At 38.7% G+C, this 15,718-nt stretch overlaps 2 protein-coding genes across 2 annotated transcripts in view; both read left to right on the top strand.

Annotated features, from left to right (window-relative positions):
- The window catches only part of LOC125655641 (uncharacterized), a 62,965-nt gene extending 57,969 nt beyond the window's left edge, over positions 1 to 4,996 (top strand). The window contains exon 4 of the mRNA XM_056145385.1: positions 983 to 4,996. Within this exon, the coding sequence (XP_056001360.1) occupies positions 983 to 3,399 (2,417 nt within the window). The 3' untranslated portion in view covers positions 3,400 to 4,996. The remainder of the gene's footprint in view (positions 1 to 982) is intronic.
- On the top strand, positions 3,001 to 4,996 carry LOC130048529 (kinase D-interacting substrate of 220 kDa-like). The gene has a single exon (XM_056145386.1). The coding sequence runs from the start codon at positions 3,533 to 3,535 to the stop codon at positions 4,613 to 4,615; it is 1,083 nt and encodes a 360-aa protein (XP_056001361.1). The 5' UTR covers positions 3,001 to 3,532; the 3' UTR covers positions 4,616 to 4,996.
- Positions 4,997 to 15,718: the final 10,722 nt, after the last annotated feature.

The raw sequence follows: 15,718 nt of genomic DNA, 5'->3' as shown, positions 1-15,718 counted from the left end.
CTTACCGGTTTTGTGCACAAGATTTCTCGGAGATGGTTGGATCGATTTGCTTCAAATTTTCAGGGTTGAAGCGATGCCATTTGAAGCTTGTACGCCAGTTTCAATTTTTGAAAAATCACTTCCGGTTGGAAGTTATCCCCCTTTTATCGATTTTCAGATGACCATTGTGTCCGGACAAAAACTCAAAAAAACGACATAAGCTAGAGTGCTGAAATTTTCAGTGATGTTAGACGACATGTTGTAGTTGTGCAGCTGGGTTTTCAAAATTTCCGAAATTGCCTAGTATGGAAGCTCGGTAGTGGTCGAAAATTGAGTTTTAAAAAGTGCCCAATTTTTTTCCACGTTTTAAATCAGAACTTTTTACTCGTAAATATTCTGCCTAGACATATATAACAAAAGTTGTACAGTTTATTGAGATCTTTCGTGCCATATCAAGAAATGGGCCCATGGGCCTCATGGCCTGCCTGAACCATTGGATTTCTGTTACAATGATTAACTTTTTTCTCTCGAAACGGCGGGTGTGACCGGTCAACAGGGAATACTTATTCTTCCTAGGCACCTGATCCCACCTCTGGTGTGTCCAGGGGTCCGTATTTGCCCAGCTATTTATTTTGGATTACTTGTAGGAACTATGAGATTGATCACTGTTCATTATCGTCACTTTTCATCTAATATCATTTTCTGAAAAAAAAGTTTTGGAGATAAATGTATGAGCTCGGATGGACGGACAGTCGAACATACAGATATGAAGGTGACTGTATGCTCCTCTGAAATTGTTCGGGGTGCATAAAAGTGATATAATGCTGAAATACACGTTCATAGCATATTATTAATTTTGAATCCATTTTCAATGTGACCCATTGGGTACTAGTCTTACTATGGTATTTAATGTGCTTCATTCTAACATATCTAGCTACTGTATGAATTATGAAATAAAGCATCATCATGGGTATTCTGATGTTTTGTTCATATGTAATTTCAGAGCAATACGATATCAATATTCAGAAATGGAGAGAGGAAGACAAGCTTTACTATGAAACTCACAACTTTCTGTCAATGATGGAGAAAGTGAGGAACCAACCTTGCGTGACGTTTGTTGGTGTGCCTGGGTCCGGGAAGTCTGTCACGGCTCACCACATCGCTCTCAAGCTCCAGGAGGAAGGTTACGAGGTTGTACCAATCAAAGATATCAGGACTATTGAGCAATATGGTGACCCCAGGAATCCACAGGTTTTCGTTATTGATGATGTAGTAGGTGTCTTTGGCCTCCAGAAAACAAAATTAGATGTGTTGTCTGAATATGAACAGAACATAAGAAAGCCTTACATGGTTAAGTCTAAAACATTGATGACATGTAGATGGACTGTGTTCAATGAGACACTTACGTACAAACCATTCCTTACCAAAGAAGAGACTGTGATTAATTTACACAGTTCTGATAATGCATTAAATGACAATGATAAAAAGCAGATTCTCCAGAAGCATGGTTTAAATGAAATATCGCCTGCAGAGCTGACACCAACATCTCGCAAGTTTCCCCTTCTATGTAAATTATTTTCAAAGAAACCAAAATGCAAAGTTTATGGACCAATGTTTTTCCGGAAACCAGTCAAATGTATACTTGATGAACTTACAGATATGCAAAGGCATAACAAACTGAATTACGCAACACTTGTTCTGTGTATGCTAAATGAAAACTGTCTCTCAAAAGACATTTTAAAGAATAGAAAAAATGAACATTTCATCAGCATGAAAGGAGAAACTTTGGAGAATTGTGAATTGGAAATCCAGACCAATGCATTTGAGTTGATGAATGCCTTGTCAGCAATGAAAGGGACCTACACAAACCGGTTAGATGGACAATATACATTTATACACGACTCCATGTTTGAAATATGTGCTTACCACTATGGAAAACAGTTTCCTGGCCAGATATTGTTGTATATGAGTAGTAGTTATATTGCTTATTATGTCAAACCACAAAGAGATGAACCAGGTAGTGTAAACAAAATAGAAGAGGAAGAGTGTGATTCTGAATCTGTTGATGGTGATGAGAGTAACAATGATAATGATGGAGAAGAGGAGAGTTATGATGAAAACAATGAGAGAGAGGAATCGTTTGATCTGTATATAAGGTTACGTGAGGATCAGTACCCACTGTTAGCAAAGAGATTGTACAGAGACATACAGAACATGGAACTGTATGATGTTTTCAGGAATCAGGTTTTAAAACACCCCCAAGTATGTCAGGCTTTTATTGGTGTGCTAGAGACAATGACCTTCACAGAATTCAAATTCTTATTTTTGTCCAGTCAGGAACAGGTAGATGCGATAGTGAGTAAACGAATGAATGTGGTGGATGAGAGTAGGGGGAGGAGTGAGTGGGGTGAGTGGGAAAGACAGGAAGTGCTGGTGGATGAAAGGCCTAAACGACATGACAAGGGATTCACGTACAACGTGAGAGTAATCAGCTGGGTGATTTACTACGGACATCATCGGATATTAAAGTACATAATACAACGGACTGATCGACCCGATGCAATCAGTGAATTATTTGAGATATCAAGAAAAGTTTTCGGAAACCATACAGAGAAGAGGCTTGAAGAACAGTATAGATTACTTGTATTGAGTTGTTATAGTGGTGATGTTGACACAGTCAGAGTTCTACTTCCTCTCTGTCAAGAAACAATCAACGGTACTTATGTACGTCGTACATGTATCAATGAACAATCACCTCTTCCTATTGCATGTAAGGGAGGATATGTACCTGTAGTGAAGTTGCTGTTGAAAGCTGGGGCTGATGTTAATTTACAGGATGCATCGGGGAATACACCACTAATAACTGCATGTAAGGAAGGGTATGTGATGGTAGTGAAGGAGCTGTTGGAGGCGGGTGCTATTGTCGATCTACTGGGTAGACGGGGGAATACACCATTAATAGCTGCATGTAAGGGAGGGCATGCGAGTGTGGTCGAGGAACTGGTGAAGGCGGGGGCTGATGTCAATCTACAGAATAGCTGGGGGGATACACCACTAATAGCTGCATGCAAGGAAGGGCATGTAAATGTGGTGGAGGAGCTGGCGAATGCGGGGGCTGATATCAATTTACAGGACAGAGCGGGAAATACAGCAATGATAGCTGCATGTAAGGGAGGACATGTGATTGTAGTAGAGAGGTTGGTGAAAGTGGGAGCTGATGTCAATCTACAGAATAAATGGGGCGATACACCACTGATGACTGCATACTCGGAAGGACATGTGAGTGTGGTGAAGGAGCTGGTAAAAGAGGGGGCTGATGTCAATTTACAGGACAAATATGGGAATACACCACTGGTAGCTGCAGTTAATGAAAAACATGTGAGTGTAGTGGAGGACTTTTTTGTACTCAAGAATTGGTGACAATCCTAATGATGAATGTGGGGATACAGCATTGATAACTGCATGTAAGGAAGGGCATGTTCGTGTGGTAGAGAAGTTGGTGAAGGCGGGGGCTAATGTCAATCTACTGGATAGAGAGGGGGATACACCACTGATGATTGCATGCAATGAAGGGCATGTGAGTGTGGTCGAGGACCTGATGGAGGCAGGGGCTGGTGTCAATTTACAGAATAGACGGGGAAATACAGCACTGATATATGTATGTAAGAGAGGACATATGAAATTATTGGAGAAACTCGTACAGGCAGGGGCTGATCTCAATCTACAGAATGATTGCAGGAATACACCACTGATAGTTGCATTTAAGGGAGGACATGTGGGTGTGGTGAAGGAGCTGGTGAAGAAGGGGGCTGATGTCAATCTACAGGATAAATGGGGGAATACACCACTGATATATGCATGTAAGGCTGGATATACAAGTGTGGTCGAGGAGCTGGTGAAGGCGGGGGCTGATGTCACACTACGGGGTAGATTGGGAAATACACCACTCATAGCTGCAGTGAGAACGTGTCCCTTGTCAACAGTCAAATATCTAGTGGAACATAAAGCAGACATCATTACTCAAGTTGTTGATGTCAATGTGTTAGTGGTATACACAGCATTAATACTGAACAAACCAGAGATAGTGAAATATCTCATACAAGAACAAAATAAAATTATCCCTGGTAGATATCACGGAAATGTACATCTATTTAACTGTCTGTTGGACATCAGGCATGCTGGAGTTAAAACAGACAGCAGGGATGATGTGGTGGTGACAAACAGATCAGTGTGGCGCATGGGTAGAGGGGGGGATTTGTTGAGGACAATCAGTGAGGGAGATTGTGATGTACTGAGACGTCTTTTGAGTGTGGGTCTGGATGTCAATCAGTTGATACAGTTGAATAAGCCTGATGTGAGACCGCTGTTGTATACACTGATTGATGAGCGGTATGGTGTTCTTCATAGAACGGAGGTAGGGGTCCTGTTCGGGGCGGGGATGGATGTTAATTTCAGGTTGAAATATAAAGAGTATGACTCTGTATTAGACAGGAATGGTGTGTCTGTTCTAGAGAGGACGCGGCGACTGATGTGTAAGTACAGTGAGAGTAAAGATTACACTGATAAACGCAGAGTGTCAGGATACAAGAGAGTGATGTGTGAGATAAAGAAACATGTCAGAAGACACTCTGTATAATCTCAAATAAAATTGTAGAGATACGTTGTTACTGAGTAGAAAATAGTGGTGTGTGAGATAAAGAAACATGTCAGAAGGCACTCTGTATAGTCCTTGGTAGAACTGTAGAGATATGTTGTTACTTGATTGATAGACGTATTGAATATAAACCCTGATAGGATAAAAGTGTTTTGTACATAACATTAAATAGATCACCCGCACATCTCTCTCGTTTGTTTGTGTAGAAATATAAAATATTTATCATATTCTGTAAATACTCGACACCTTGTGAAAATATACAGTGTTATTACAATGTTTCATAAAACATAATAATTAAAACATGTGTTGTATGATTTGTGGAAACCAGTTTTTATTATACTTATTAAAACACGATTAATCTTTTGGAGTCTTTATTCATTTTTACGTAAAACATTTCATTACAACATTTTCTCCTCCTCATCGATCAGCGAAGGGAAATACTATAGTGTTGTTCATATTTTCAAATGGACATCATTTGTGAAGTTGCTCTGGACTTTTGAAACGAAGACGACATTCGAGCATCGTAAGCACGTCTTGCTGCCAGATATAAATAATTCAGTGGCAATCGATAAACTGTCAAACTGGAAGGGGGTTGCGACCTAACATTGTATTTTTTCCTTCCAATAAAGGTTGTTTACAGCAAAATTGCAAACAATTACCTTTTGTTGTTATTTTAAAATAAACAACATTTTTTTTACGTATACAACCAATTAGGAGGGGAGGAAGAGAGTGTTGAAACCTGTGCAATTGGATTAAGGTATTTTTGCCCGATTTATATCACTGCATGGATAATGCAAATGTATTCAAACATTAACGTATTATTTACACCAAATTTTGTCCTCTGTGGAATTTAAACTTTTAAGATCCAAATCTACTAAAAGGATGACTTTTAATTCTGAGATTAAACATCAAATCTAGAAATATAGTGTATATTTGTTCAGGCTGTTTGTAATTCCTCGCTTTATGGTAAAGGAAATCTGTTTGGAATCGCATTATACTGAAATTAAATTACACAATTCATATCAATACATGTACAACACACACACGCAGCTGAGTTAAGGCTATCCAAGGAAAATCACAGTGCTGTTATAAATGTACCTCTGTGCACTTCGCAACACATGCCGTCACAATGAAAAAGTACGTCACAGCATACATGTTCTGATAGTTGTATCGCGGGGAAAGTGTCATAATATTTCGTCGTTATTTACTACTGTTATTAAGTGATAAGCTGTATACGTGAAAACATTTCTTGTCAAATGATTATATATATTATTCGTTTATGATATGAAATAATTCTCCATTTTTGATATATTGTATACACGAAGGTGATATTCATATTATATTGTGACCTTGACATCGTCGCTAATCTGAATGACTGATGCGTTTAAAAAATTCCCTCATGTACATAACTAATCTCATACTACAGAAACAGTGGTAAAGTTCAGGTTCATATGCTATAAAAAAAATCAGTATGAAATTTTCTGCTATATCATCTAAATATATTTATGCGTTTGAAAAGTGCGGAGAGCAATTTCTGTCTTGTATACTAACGGTATGATATTATAGGGTTATTAAACTTATATTGGTGAATATTGGCACGAGTTGGCTGTAAAAATACACGAGCTTGCGAGTGCATTTTCACGACCAACGAGTGCCAATATTAACCAATATAAGCTCAATAACCCTTTTATTATATAGCTAAAGTATTTAGTTGTTAAATTATACCCCCTTTTCACTCAAACTACTCCAAAAAAGACGAGAATTCATCAATATTGGCATCTAAGGTGAAGGTGTGCAATAACAGTCAGCATGAATTTCTTAACTGTTCAATATTTAACCCGTCATTAATGCATAAAGCAAACTGATTTTGTAAATGGGGAGATCATAATTTATGTACAGTAAAACATTTTGCTTAAGTAAATATCAAATACTGGCTCTTTCAGATTTGGAGGACCGTCGTCTGCTATTTTGGCTTGTTTACGTCGTTACGGTAACGTCAATATTGAACGCTCATACTCGGAATGTTTCGGGCGCATACAATTTACGCAATGCAAAGTTAGCGTTCAATAAATTCTCAGGATATTGAACGCCAACATTCTCTAGATTTTACGCAGATTTTATATTAGACTATCTATTAGCTATATAATAAATATTGAAATGTGGACCACCGCGGTAATTCGCTGGTGACTGTTGATATGTTGTTAAATTACAGCATGGCTAGTTTGAGTATGCATTTGATCCCAACACTTGTCATGTTAAGGATTTTTATTTTTTCTGAGTATATCAATAAAAACTCAGCTGGTTACCCGCATGAACCTGAATTTTGTTCACAAGTAGGGCCTCTTGATGATTTCCAAAAATAAAGTATAACTTGATATTTAACGGACGTCACGTGAAATTACCATGAGGGGAATTTACGGTAGCTCAGTCACAGTCAACATATGGGTAGTATCGTTTTGGTATTTAACCATAACAAGTGTAATGATACCTGAAATGCAATTTCACCCCATGATTGTTGTGTATTTTACTATGGAAGCCCTTAACCTAGCTGCGCATGATATTCATACATGAACATGCAAATAAGCAATACTTATAGGTTATAAACTTTGCATAGGACCGAGCTTGCAAGGTCCGTTCGCGACCAAAAAAAATGAGGTTGTCAGATTTTTCCATACAAAGCCTATAACGTTTTTATCAATACAATTATTAAGTTCATGACCATGACCTGACCAAGGGTATGTCAAATTTAACTAGAGGAGCTATGCTAAAATTACACTTAATATACAGCACAACCAGACGCATGACATTTGACCCACTGCCTGAATTGAATAGTTGACCTTGCCCTGATATCTGAATAAACCAGTAGGTGTGTCGAAGATTAGCTGGTTGCCCTGTAATCCCTCATAGACTGCTTAGCAGCTGAATTAACAAGAGTGATACAAGTTCAATATGTTTATTGTAATCAGAAACAGGATGCAAATTTACATAAATGGTAGAAAGGGTAGCATGCATTTTTGTGGGGAACTGGGAAGGCGACCAGTGTTACAATTTGCCTATCAAAGTAGGCGCACGACAGAGTGCCCTATGTGGACATAGGCGCCCGAACCTGAACGGTTGAGCACGTCCTAAGGGGGTGGAGATATCTGCATATCTAACCTATCTTCCGCATGCTACCTGGTTTAATTAGCAAGTGCAGAGCAAGCTGTATACCCTCCTACAGTTGTCGCAACATGCATTATGAACTAGCCAAGAGCCCCACGAATTAAACGTTGGCAACTTATGCAAAAAATTGCTATTTTCTATGAATATCCACTGACCCATGACCTACTTTAGTGGTCATCTGGAGGGTACACGTGAAATACCTGCTCCCCCCCCCGCTTTAGTAACAGGTGTCAGGAGAGCCGGTTTTGACGCAGAATTCGTGATCAACTGTTGCAACGCACTCCCCAGTCCGCCACAGTGATTGGAACGATGTCCCCCACAACAAATTATATATTTTTTCTCTCTTTTTTTTTCTTTTCCTTATCTTTTTTTCATCTTTCTCTTTTTCACCATGCATACTTGAAATTTGGGCCAGGCAAGGGGAGAGCCTTTATCTCTATGTCCCCCTTCGTATTCTCAAGGAATGGTTACTATAACCACTATTTCACAGGTATCATCAAATTCACATATTTGTAATAATCATTCTCAACTTGTAAATTACCAGAATTTCCTGCAATTTCCATGGGGATATCTAAAACTTTCAGGATTCCTGACCAAAAATTCAATTCAATTCTGAAGTTGACCATTTCAAAATGTGTAATCTCAAAGGTAATGAATTAACAACAAAGTAATCTCAATTCAGAGGGACCGTAATCACTTGTCAGCCCAAAAAATTGACAAAATTCCCCAACATCGATCGATCTAGAGAACCATCTCCCAGTCCTAATGGAGAAAAGTTAAATCCCATAACTAAAACTTAAATACCTCTAAATTATTGATTTCCAGCAATTTTTTTAGAATAACTTTGAAGTCTGAAATTTGTCAAAACATATCTAACTACAAGTCCTAAAACTTCCTTAAAACCTAGGTAATGATAGCATAATAAGGCACAATTATAAGTTAATCAAGTTCAACAATTCCTAAGGTTTAACGATAAACTGTAATGAATCAAACTTTTTATACTTGAAATTCCTAATCAATTCGTCAAATTCATATTGCCTGGCAAGTAAATCTAACAAGATAAATGTAGTGGTTAGCCACATTGAAAATTGAACCATGTGGTAGGTTGAAGTCCGAGTCTCTGGTCTATACTCTGCCGAAATTTTGGCAGAATCAGGTATACCTGAACGTTATCCAGATACACTTGTGTATGACATGTATTGATGGATGAATACAAAGTAACGCGACATAACGGATTCATTCACAGAATGGGGCGAATAAAGGGTAAGCAAGCATTGGAATTCTATAGCATGATCTGACTATCTGATACCCTTTGCTTGACCGACTCGGTAGCCATGCCTGTTGAAAGGCCATGAAACCTATTAACCAAGTACCTTGAATCACGAATGTCATTTTGGCAAAATAGATACAATCATAAGTGTGTCATGGGTTTACCATGCCATGAGACACATATTAATAGAGCAACGGCGATGCTAAGTATATTATGTAATGTAGGACATGGTCAGGATATGAATTTGCATATGGTGGATGCTAGAAGATCTATACAGAAACTAAGTTTGAGTATTGATATTGCCTCATAGATTGTGTTGTGCGAGTGCTTTACGAATGCAGAGCCGCCTGTAGTATTTGAATTAAGGGAATATTAATAAGGAATAATAAATAAATTCGGTGACTCACCAGAATGACCTTGAGAAGGGAGAGTAGCGTTCTTCCGGGATTAACCTCTATCGCCGGCTGAATGGGAACCTCCTGCCGTTAGAGGGGGGGGGGGAACAACACAGTGTGTTCAATCTAAAATTTACAACAGAATGAAAAGTTAACTCGTTACACGGTAGGTTGAATTGGATATACAGCGAGATAGTTCGAACCAGGTTTATTTCGTAAACGGTACAAACTGTATTATCCAATCTTGATTAATTGTGAACTATTTGATATGCATCAAATAATCTGGATTATATACTTTCAATTTCATTTCCAAACTAACAATAATATTAATTTTAACAATTTCTTTATTTGTTCAACTGTTCTCAACATTCTCCCCCTCAACCCCTCCCCCCAAACATCTTCCGCACTACCCCTCTACCCTTCCCCACATGTATAGGTCAACGATAGAATAAGATAGTTTGATAGAAATAAGCAAAAACCCTCTCCCCCTCAAGATCTTTCCCTTTCCCTACCCCTCTCCTACCCCTTTCTCTCACCTCAACCTTTCCCTCTCTCTCCACCTCTGTCCTCAAGCTTTCGCCCTCTCTCCCCTCTCCCCCATAACCTCTTCTCCTTCCTCCCCTATCCCCTCCCCCAGATGTAGGTCAATGATAAAATCATATATTTTAATAGAAATAAACAAGATATGATGAAATATGATGAAATATACTAAACAATACTCACCATGGTCTTTTTTCCATGCCTGAGTTATGAAATAGTCTTTTAGAACCACCCAAAACAGCCTCAAACGTGCTGTTTAGAAAATCGTGACTCGTTCCACGACAGCACACCCGGGAATGACTCAGTATCAACGTATCACGCCTGACCACGTGTTAACAGAATTATGGGTAATGCTGACACATTGAAATTTAAAAGGATCGTTAAGCTAGCCAGATACACATGTGATTGTTACAATTTTGTGGCTGGATTTGTGTTATTATATGTTGAAATCTGAGTTCTTAGAATGGATCTAGCCGTGTTCTAGAAGATGAGATTCTAAGCTACAGAAATTGATACAGTGATTTCAATGAGTTATCTCCTCTCCAGGGACGGATCCCGAACGTCAGAGTAGGTACAATTTGAGTGGGTCTGGGATGAAGTTTTGGTAGGGACACAGGGAGAATTACCCTGGAGGGTCTTATATTTAAAATTTCTTCTATAGAGTCAATCTTGCTATATATCATTTTAATGACGTAAACCTAATAAAATGATACAAATTCTAAGGGAGTAGTTTAATAAATTGTAAATTCTCCCAATAAAAGTAACAATGATTCAGAAGGTGCTATTTTATATATAAGTGTTTCTTTTATCATTTAAAAAAAATGAGACACCGGGATTTGCTTTAAATTTGAAAATGTTAGGAATCGCCGGATACTGCCCTTGTGATATCCGCCACTGTTCTATGTGTGACTCGCGTCGGTTATAACCTCGATAAAATATCAGACCCTTATTGATAATAGATTATTTCTATTCCTATTAACTAGGATTTTAATGTAGAAAATCGGTGACGGTAATAGTATAACGGCCACAATGGGAGTAATGCCGGGAGCTCCTGCCGGGACAGCACTCAAGATCCGCTCTGTAGTCCCCCCGCTGTTTCCGCAAGTCCTCAAGCAGCAGAAAGCCAGGGCTACGTTCAAGATTGTAGCGGCTAGCTGAGAGGCTAGGCATGATGGTTAATTTTACAATTCATCATCGACTTGTTATTCAGAGGTGAACAGACAATAGAACTATATTTAACGACTTTTCATCCCGAAAAAAAGACAAAGAATTAATAATATCACCTTCTTTTTGCCTCAAAATGATGAAAATATAACGCGTTGTAAAATGGCAGAGATCATCCACCCTACCCAACCCCTGGGCTAGCTGCTACAATATTGAACGCAGTCCGGGTTAGAGGGGTAAATTGATAAAGCCGACATAATGGTAATGTATACGAAAAGAAATCGGAAAAAAAATCCAGGAGCACCATGACGACTAACTCAAGGAAGCACAGTGACATCGGCCTGATGCACAGTAATACCTAGTTTTAATCCACAGTGTTTTATTCCTCAGTAATAATAATCCATCATTTAGATAAAGACAAAATAGCTCTTACTTTGACTATGTTTATTTTACATCAAAACGTTTGAACAATACCTAGGACAACAATTTGAACACAATTTCTAAAGTACGCAGACACACAATTTCACTCGTGTATGCTGAGCTTCATGTTTTTGGGGCTTTCTCCGTTGTTCGTCTTTTATGAAGTAGTGGGTTCCATATCTCCGAAAGCGCATACTCTCTCGTTACGGATACTTTTTGCCGATTACCTCGGGAATCATAACGGCCAATTCGTCGTCATACCTTGGGCAGTTACTGACACATGACCTACCTGTCCACATTTGCAGCATGGGTCAATTTCTTTCGTTTTCTTTGCTTTCTGGGGACAGCCTGCTGAACAATGTCCCGTTTCTTCACATGTGTAGCAGGGTTTAGTGCCTAGTTTCTTCCTGGTTCTTTTTCTTAAATCCTTTGTTTCTTACGGTTTGCTTACTAGTTCATCCGGTTTTGCTGGTTGCTGATCCCATCGCTCAGGGCGATTATAGCGTTCAGAGTGCCGTCTAAAGTGGTACTTCCATGGTCATAGGAGAATTGTACAGACACAGCTCTAATCCCCCTGACGTCCTGTAACTCAGGAAAATAGAACCCTGATGCTGGTTCAGTAGATAGTATGAAGTATATGTATTCCTCAGTTGGTTGGCAATATAGCCTTGGTTTTGCCGTTCCGCAGTCAGTTAGGTTTTTTTTTTTTGGTGCTATCTTGGATTTTGTGACATCTGCTCTATATTCTTCTTAGCTTTGTCAATGAATCATTGTTGATTTTTTTAAATGTCTTTTGGAAGGTGAGTGGGGGCAGAATTATCCGTTATAGCCAGGAAAATATCTAGCACATTATATTGCGTCGTGAAAAAACGAACATCTTTTGAAAAAAATTTTTTTCATCTTTTCCGAAAAAAACCTGTGGCGTCATGGAAAAATTATGTTCTTGAATTTCTGCCTCGCGAGTATGACTCAATAATACCAATAGCTGCAAACGCCCTTTTATTGTCTCATGAAAAGAAAACAAATTTCTGGAAAATACATTGTATCATCTTTTCTGGGAAGAATATATTGCAACATGGAAAAATCGTACTCTAGAACAGTCTCTGTACTGATGACCTTCTCCTATAAAAGTATGAATACCCTTGTTTTCTTAATTTATTTATTCACTATGGGTGGAACTTCCAACACTAGATTACGTGAATGTGCGTACATCGCGCACTGTATTAATTTTGCACAACATTCAACTTGGTATAGAGATGTTATACCTTATTTGAGATAAGAAATCGTAAGATATTTCAACGAATACACACGTCATTGCCAGATAAAACCAACCGCGGACGATCGATCATGATTTGTATATTTATGCTGAGGAGCTAAAGAAAGTCGTGCTATGCCAAGTCAGATACATCGATATAATTCTATGCATAGGTATGGATATTCGTCTATGGTCATCGGTCATACTCCTTATAGATGATAGCACTAACATATGGAAACCACGGATCATCTTAAATTTTGTTGATGCGTTGTAATACATACCTATATGTTTTTCTCCTGATTTATTACTTCCAGTCATGAGATAAGAATTTCTCAGTCAATAAAAAAACTACAGATCCTTTAATCAAAACATTTCTCGGTGAATGATATTGATTTCACGCAATAATTCGTGTTGTCGAGAAAGTCTTGAATCTTGTTAGAAAGACTCAAACGTGTGAATAATATTCGAAAAATAACATTGTTGTATTAAAAAAAGTGAAACGTACTACTAATTTGTATATTGTGAGGCGGAACAAAATAAAAATATCCGTTTGGATTATGTGTATGTGAATACATAATTCTGAAATCTGAATTAAATGATTCGTGTGCAAAGAAAAGAAAAGAAAAAAGATAAAACCCTCCACTAGAAAGCACAAATCTTCAATTTTGTCGGTTCGTCTCCGATGCGGGATGTTTTTAAAGATGTCTGCGCTTTTATCTTATCTAACGGCGTCTCGCCAGTTCCACTCATTCCTTTCTTTGGAAGCCACCAGGAACATCAGGTATTTTTGAAGATATAAAGAGGAAACAAAAATCAAGATTCCATGAGAAAGATGAATGCCGAGTTTTCTGACATTGTATTCCGATTTCGGCTGGTGGTTCTTGGGGAGCAGTGAGTGGAGGATAATTAGGCCATATGCTCCCAGGATGACCTAATCCCCCATGAACAAGGATAGGGTCCAGGAATTGGTGGACAACGTGCGACAGCAGTATGAGAATCTGGGAGTACGCCGCCGAACAGCAAGGATGTCTACGACACAAAGACTTAATGCCAGACCCAGCCGCCCACATCGCCATCACTGGCATATTCCCCGGCGACGCCTTCTGTTCCACCACCGATTCCAACGACACCACTACAATTACCACCGATGCTGGTTTGACGATTCACCAGTCACGCCAGTGAAATCGCAAAGGCCACCGTCGCCGGCGCTACTACACAGCCAAACGGCGACTCCCAGCCAGATGGTTACGGACACGTTTTTATCATCACCACCAATACCAACGGTCTCCTCGAGACTGCCACCAACTTACCAGATCAGCCATTTGCTCACAGAGAGGAATCCATCACCCAACGCAACTATGGCACACCAGCCTCATAGGAACCACCCATTAATGATCACCCAAATTGGACAGTTAAGGTGGTTCCTTAGAGGCCAAAACGGAACACCCGGGGCCCATTGTACCTATTCAACAGCCATGCCGGATGCAGTCTTTGTTAGAAAAACAGTTAACCCTTTAGAACACCAGCCCTTTCAAGAGCCACCCATTTTTAATGAAAAGACACTTATATTTCAACTGAGATACGTTTATTAACAGTTACGTGAAAAACTTATTACAATTTTTTTTCAATGACAATTCAAACCTGTTTATCATACATATAAGCATTATCATAAATAAAATTGGTTGGAACGAGTTTGATTTCCTCCTGCTAATCCATATCCTCTAAGGAAATGCTAACGTATTGTAAGATGATGTTCCAAATTTTTGTAGACATTGTTGAAAACTTAGTTCTCGTTGTTTAAGGGTGTACTTGATCGAGTGTAATTCGTTGTTTGCCTTTGCTATAATCTCATTTTCCTATGAAACAAATCCTATTAGGCTGTGCAGAGCTAGGCATGGTACGTAAGGTACCAAGGATTTCACGACAACTTCTATGGGTGAATTTCTCCGACCAAATGGTCTCCGAGTAGCGTATCGGTTAGACAATACTTCGACTTACATGTACTCCATGACGTTACACCGTAAAACAATTAAACTGGTGTAAAATTGTATCCATCATTGTCATTGTTAGTAAATATCCCTTTCCTGATCGACATATCGCAATCCTTATACGTTACTTCTTCTTGTAGGTGTGGATTATGTTCACTGGTAGACAGATTATACGGTGATTCTTCAGGTTTGGGGGTACAATAAGCACAGGTACCCTCAAACCAGGGTTATTACTGTATCAACAAAACTTACATACAATACAATAAAAACGGTAGCTCGGCCAAATTCTTCTGGCATTGTTTATCCATCACGCTTTTTTTTTGTTACAATGAAAACATTCTAGACATTATTTATAACTAATTTAACACAAGAGTGGCCCGTTTATAAACAGGTATCATTCAGAGTAAAGACGTCCTAGACTGTGTTTCATGAGTTGCTGAGTTTGGGTTTTATTTTAGTATTGCTTGAGAATATCTAAAAATATGGAATGTAATTAAATCTAATAAGTTGTTTGTTGCTTAATATTGCATATTTTACATGTCTACAACTGTACACGCCTGAGAAAGAAAGATCAAAACAGTTTGTGAAAGTGCGTTTGCCCCGACTTGACCACTTTCACCGCTTTTCATTTGTAAATCTCGAGGCGCAGCAGATTCAAAGTATCCGGTTGTTATTCAGCATATTAACAGACATAATTCTAAATCCTCAACATCAAGAAAACGTGTGCGCGCAAAGAGAAAATGAGCTACAGCCATTGTCTCGACAATGCATGTCCTTCATTTTGTCGGTGGTAATTTTGGCTTCGTTTCCGATATGGGGATTTTTCATGTTATCAACAACGTTCACGCTTCGCCAATTTGACTCATTTCGTTACAGGAACGTTAAGCTTTA

The sequence above is a fragment of the Ostrea edulis genome, chromosome 7 (assembly GCF_947568905.1).
Source record: "Ostrea edulis chromosome 7, xbOstEdul1.1, whole genome shotgun sequence".
Taxonomy (NCBI): Eukaryota; Metazoa; Mollusca; class Bivalvia; order Ostreida; family Ostreidae; genus Ostrea; species Ostrea edulis.
The sequence above is the reverse complement of the archived record's forward strand: the minus strand, read 5'-3'. Positions and strand labels throughout refer to the sequence as shown.